Source organism: Etheostoma cragini, chromosome 10, assembly GCF_013103735.1.
Source record: "Etheostoma cragini isolate CJK2018 chromosome 10, CSU_Ecrag_1.0, whole genome shotgun sequence".
Classification (NCBI taxonomy): domain Eukaryota; kingdom Metazoa; phylum Chordata; class Actinopteri; order Perciformes; family Percidae; genus Etheostoma; species Etheostoma cragini.
In genome coordinates this window covers 27927764-27934180 of record NC_048416.1, presented here as the reverse complement: position 1 = coordinate 27934180, position 6417 = coordinate 27927764, and the positions used below count along the sequence as shown (strand labels likewise).

General features: G+C 38.3%; 1 protein-coding gene across 1 annotated transcript in view; it reads right to left on the bottom strand.

The window, feature by feature from the left end:
• The window catches only part of slc25a48 (solute carrier family 25 member 48), a 19858-nt gene extending 19148 nt beyond the window's left edge, over positions 1-710 (bottom strand). Inside the window, exon 1 of the mRNA XM_034884177.1 lies at positions 464-710. Within this exon, the coding sequence (XP_034740068.1) occupies positions 464-518 (55 nt within the window). The 5' untranslated portion in view covers positions 519-710. The remainder of the gene's footprint in view (positions 1-463) is intronic.
• Positions 711-6417: the final 5707 nt, after the last annotated feature.

Genomic DNA, 6417 nt, shown 5'->3' with positions numbered 1-6417 from the left:
GGGGAAGCGAGGTGCAATCAGTCGGTCTAATCAATAAGTAATCAAGTACTGAGGGAAGCATAGTATGTAAAAATAGAGATGAAATTATGATGAAACTCTGATTTGATGCCATGCTGAAATCCCCCCTCCCCTTGTTGTTGTTGTTGTTGTGTTTATGTAGGCTACTGTACTTCCCACAACAATTAATAAAAAGAAAAGGGGGGGGGGGGGGAAGAGGGTGGTGGATTTATCTGCATTCTCTCCATTATTTACCCTGGATGTGGATGCATAGACGGGGGAGGGGTCCACCTTTGTGCCTGTCTTTTTTCTTCCATGCAAATATAATTGATCACACATGCAACCCCCCATCCCCCCTCACTGACCCGATGCACACTGGGTAACAGAGGCTCTCATTCTCTCTCTGAATGAAAGGCTGTAAATATGTGTGTGCGTGTGTGCGTGTGTGTGTGTGTGTGTCACTCACCGCCGATCCACCCTGCGATAAAATCATCCATCCGAAAGCTCTTCGAGGTCTGCATCTTCAGCCAGACGTCCGCTGACTCTCTCTCATCGGCCTGTCAGCGAAATTAAAAAAATAATAAAGTTTTTGTTTTCAGTTGAAGGAAAACAACCAAGCTTCGGGGATCTTATTGATAAAGTTGCGGGCAGATCTGTGTGTGAGAAACAGAAAAAAAAGAGATCTTATAGAGCGTGTGCTTTGACATGAGAGCTGCGCTACAGGTTGGCAGCAATCAGCCAATCAGAACGACGCGTGAATCTGAGAGACAGCTTTCTTGGCCAATCAGGTGCGAGCTCTCCGAAAGCCACACACCCACAGGGACCCAGTCATGGAAATGAGCCATGAGGAGGAGAGCTGAGCTGAAAAATACAGCCTGTAGAATAGTGTTGGACGTTAACCCCTTCCTGACTGAGCCCGGCTCCACCAGAACACTTCCATAATTTATTCATGAAAGTTTGAGTAATATCTTCATGAAGGAGCCTAAACTTGACCTTTTGGGGGTCAGTATGAATGTTTTAGTATGCGCTGTGGAGGAAGATCTCGCAATGCAAAACTAATGTTTAACCCTTGTGTCGTCTTCCCATCAAACTTAAAAATCAACACTGTTGATGCTTTTTATCAATGTTTTTAACTTTTTCTTATGTTTTTGTCCCTTTTTCCAACCCTTTTTTCAATGTTTGTCACTTTTTTTTGCCCATAACACTACGTAATGCTAACTTCATAACTTTACTTTTACAGTTATTTTTGGAATCTACAGTTAATAAACCTCATTTATAGAAAACTATACCTAATGTTTGAGTTAGAAAAACAGATAGTAGGAATTATTGAGACTAAAATTAAAGGAATGGATGTTGATGATAATCACAGACTGAAATATGTCAACTTTTACTCAATACTATTTCAACAACACTTGCAATTTTTTCTCTCAAAATGATATAAAATTGAATAAGACGCCCCAAAATTAATGAAAGTAGAGATTTGTACTTGGCAAAGAGCGTTGGGTGGAATCAATAATGATATTTTGGGGAATTAAAAAGAACATTGATATAGGAAAAGGGGTCAATTTGACCCGAGGACAACATGAAGGTTAAGTGACTTTTCATGATGTTAATGTAGCCTGTTATTTAATTTAAATTCCACAATTTAAAATCCAGTGCATGTGCATATATGCCTGGAATATGAACGACAACCTGCTCCACCAGAGAGGTAAAAGGGGCTCAAAACATGCATAAAAAACAAAAATTGTGTCTACTTATGCTACCTTGGGGGGGTTAAAAAAACACATCAGGACAGTGATAAACAAACATGTGTTCTTGCAATTTTAAATGTTTTTTATGTAAAATTAACATCTTAAAGCATATCTCTCGCCAAATGCAACCTAGGGTCTTTTTGTGAATGTACCCGAGTCAAACCTTTGTTAAAAAGCATATTTAGGACGGATGTGCCACTTTTAAGATTTGCCCAAAACCTTTTTTAGTAAACTCTGTGTACACCAACGATGTTCTCAATGCTCAAGTTCATATGTAGAGCCCTTAGTGTCTAACACAGATTTAGGCAGATGGAGGGGGGGGTGGAGGAGGGAGGAGCCCTTACACTCTAGGTTACGTTACACACTTTTATTAGCTGACTCCCAATGTGAGTCGAGTGCAGATGTGAGTCGTGCATGCTCAGATTTAAACAGTTTACGGCATGACGCGTCACACTGAGATTTGTGAAATCCATGAATTAATAAACTTTTCTCATTACAAACAATGACGGAAGATGGGAATTATTTAAAAAAACGTTGTGGCTAGCTGTGGTTGTTTGGTTGCTAACGTTAGCTCAAAACACCCTTCAACTGACAGCCTTTGTTGTGTTTGATGCTAACTTGTAGCTAAGCTAGCAGTCATATTTAAAAACATTGTGGCTATCTATGGTTGTTTCTTTGCTAACGTTAGCTCAAAACACCATTCAACTGACAACCTTTGTTGTGTTTGATGCTAACTTGTAGCTAAGCTAGCAGTCATTTTTAAAAACATTGTGGCTATCTATGGTTGTTTGGTTGCTAACGTTAGCTCAAAAAACCATTCAACTGACAGCCTTTGTTGTGTTTGATGCTAACTTGAAGCTAAGCTAGCAGGGAACCAACTTGGTTAAGTAGGTCCATTTTTACTGTGTTGACATTACTGATGTCTCTCGTTAGCATCTTGTAGACTACTTATCGCCAAGTGACGCACGCACGACTCAAATCTGCAAACTCAACTTACATCGGGGAGAAATCAAGACAAACTTCAACACTCTGCTTTTATTTTAAAATAAGTCCATAATTCCAAAAAGGGAACACCATTCTGTGTTGCAGAAGACTTCAAACTAGCGATTGAGAGCATAAACTCATTAAGAAAATCTTGACTGAGATGAATCAAGTGAGAAGTGGGTCTCGTTCTCGTAGACTTGTACAGAAACAGACCTCCTTTTGCAACTGCACGTGTCCAACGCCGGTTTTAAGACACGTCCTCCTTTGCAGCACTTCGTTGAACCAGATGCTCCATCCATTAATATTAAACAGTCTATGAACAAGGACGTGGTCTAGTTGTCTATGGGAGCACCAGGAAAGGGAATTTTCCACTAAGGCGTCTGTGTTTCTTTTTTTGTTTGTTTTTTAAGTTAAGCAAAGCTTTAACATTAATCCCTGTGGGGACGTTTGTCCTCTGCTTTTGACCCCGCACAACATACTAAACACCAACTTCACTCCTGAGGGTAGAAAAGAAGACTATAGCAGTTCAACACACACACAGATAATTTTATGCAAAGTTCCCCATTTCCTTTACATAAATAAAGACGTTTGCATCATAACTTGATTCAAAAAAAGCAAAAATCTTTGCCATTTTTTTTTAACCAGAATGCAGAAAATGAAGTGTTTGGTGTCCAAAAATTCAACAAGAGATCTCAATGACTTTTGTCTTTTTCCACACTTTTGTCACTCTTTCCCAACATTTTGACACTTTTTCGTGACATTTTTGAAGATTATCGTGACAATTATGTCACTTTTTTCAATGTTTTATGCGCTTTTTTTGGAAGTTTTTTCCTCAATACTTTTTTTCAAATGCTAGAAAATTCATTTAAAAAAACAGACAAATTTCTGTTATAGAAGCGTTTTGAAAATAGGTCAAATTTGACTTGAGGAAAACCGGAAGGTTAACCTTTGACCCCCCCCCCCCGCCCCTAGCTACCATCGGCCTTGGATGTCCTGATAGCTCGCTGGCGTTTAACCCCCCCCCCCCCCCCGACGTCTATAGTCTCACATCGCCAACCTATGTCCACAGCACTGTGTACTTAACATATAATAGCTAAACCAGAGCACCTGGAGGATCCACACACACACACACACACACACACACACACACACACACACACACACACACACACACACTCAAACGAGAGGAGAACGACACACACAATCAATGAAGCCAGTGTTCCCTTTTCCCTGCGAGGTGGTTTTACTGAGCTGAGCTTCTCGGTGTCTTTTAGGGACGAGCAACAGTTCTGTGTTACTACAAACCAAGTAATAAAGTTATAAAGTGTCCTATATTATAAAAACTAGGGAATATTACAAGTTTTAAACTACAGAATCCGACCAAAGCTGTTACATAAATGTTGTTGCAGTATAAAAATACAAAATGTTTTGACTCCATATTTCACTTTACATTTTGAATTGAAAATTCTGATATTTCCATTTTTGTACACGCCGCTCTTTCTTTGTTTCAAGTGTTTTTCTGTGTATCTTTCATGTTTTAGTGGCAGAGCTCAGAACTGTCAGATTGTCTATATTCCTCAGAAGGGAATTTATTCGGCTTACGCTCAGCAACTTTTTCAAACAGTTTAAATCTGTTGTTTTTATGAATCATTGTGTGGTTTATACTTCCACAGTTGCTATGAGGACTAGAGAACAATTCAACTGTTTTTACAACATATTTCTCTTAAGTGAAGAAGTCAAAGGTCTTTTAAACTTTCCATATAATCCAATTAACTCATAACTGTACATGCAGTTGTGCTCATTAGTTTACATGCCCATGCTGAAGTTGGCCAAAAAGAGGAATGAAAAAATAATCTTTTGTAAATTGATCGTAATGCCTTAATTAAAGAAAAAGGAAAAATCCAACCTTTTAAGGACACCAATTTTCTTTGTGAATGAATAATGTATCGTAAATAAATAAATGTTCTTCCTTAAAATACAGGGTGCATAAGCAAACACACCCATATGTTAAATACCTATAGAAGCAAGCCCATTTTTATTATTAAAGGCCAGTTATTCCCTGGATCAGGATACTATGCACAAAGCTAATTGGTGGCCTGAAAAAGATTGGATTTTTTGCTTTTTTTTTAATTAAGGCATTAAGATCTATTTAGAAAAGATGATTTATTTTATTCCTCTTTTTAGTCAACTAAAGCATGGGCATGTAAACTTATGAGCACCACTGTATATACAGTATATATATCTATATGAGAGAGAGAGAGAGAGAGAGAGAGAGAGATTGTATTTGTTGTTAAGTGGAAAAACACAACGCCAGAGAAGTGATGTGGATGAAGGGGTGACTCAGCTGTTTCCTGCTGCTGGTTCAACTTGCAATTCTCTGGTAATTTTCCACAAAGTGTAAAAAAGTGTGTGTCTGTTATCAGTGTGTTGTCATCACAGGGTGGAGTCGGGTTTGTCTGGGGGAGGGGGGGGCCATGGGGGGTGGTGGGGGGTGGGGGGGGGGGGTGTCTATGTTTACAGCCAACTCAACACCTTGACCTCCAGTTTTCCATTCATATTTCCCAACAGCCTTTTACACCTTTAAGGTTTCATAATCATCTCATTCTACTAATTAATGACTTTACTGAACGGCTGCAGGGAAGAGAGGAAAACATTTACAACAATGAGACATTTTCAGAGACTATTTAAAACGAATGCTTTGAATGGATTTGAAAATGACTCAAGGTGATAGTATTGTAAACTGACTGTCTGGTTCCCGGGCTTATAAGTCTAGTTTGGATGGATCATTATTCTCTTTGAGACGGAAATGAAGAAGATAGATGGAAAAGAAAAGAAATGTGTAAATGTGTGTGTGTATGCATGTGCATATGTGTGTGTATATGTATGTGTGTGTAGCTATATCTGTGTGTGTATGTGTATGTGTGTGCATGGTTATATGTGTGTATGTGTATATGTGTATATGTGTGTGTATGTGTATATGTGTGTGTATGTGTGTGCATGGTTATATGTGTGTGTATGTGTATATGTGTGTTTATATGTATGTGCGTGTATGTATATATGTGTGTGCATGTGTATGTGTGTGTATGTGTATATGTGTGTGTATGTGTATTTGTGTGCATGGTTATATGTGTGTGTATGTGTATATGTGTGTGTATATGTATGTGCGTGTATGTATATATGTGTGTGCATGTGTATGTGTGTGTATGTGTATATGTGTATATGTGTGTGTATGTGTATATGTGTGTGCATATGTAAGTGCGTGTATGTGTATATGTGTGTGTATATGTATGTGTGTGTAGCTATATCTGTGTGTGTATGTATGTATGTGTGTGCATGGTTATATGTGTGTATGTGTATATGTGTATATGTGTGTGTATGTGTATATGTGTGTGTATGTGTATGTGTGTGCGTGGTTATATGTGTGTGTATGTGTATATGTGTGTGCATGTGTATGTGTGTGTATGTGTATATGTGTATTTGTGTATGTGTGTGTATGTGTATATGTGTATATGTGTGTGCATATGTAAGTGCGTGTATGTGTATATGTGTGTGCATGTGTAAATGTGTGTGCATATGTAAGTGCGTGTATGTGTATATGTGTGTGTATATGTATATGTGTGTGTAGGTACTGTAGATATAGGGTACATGTAATGTAAACATGTATAAATAAGTGAAGCATCAAATT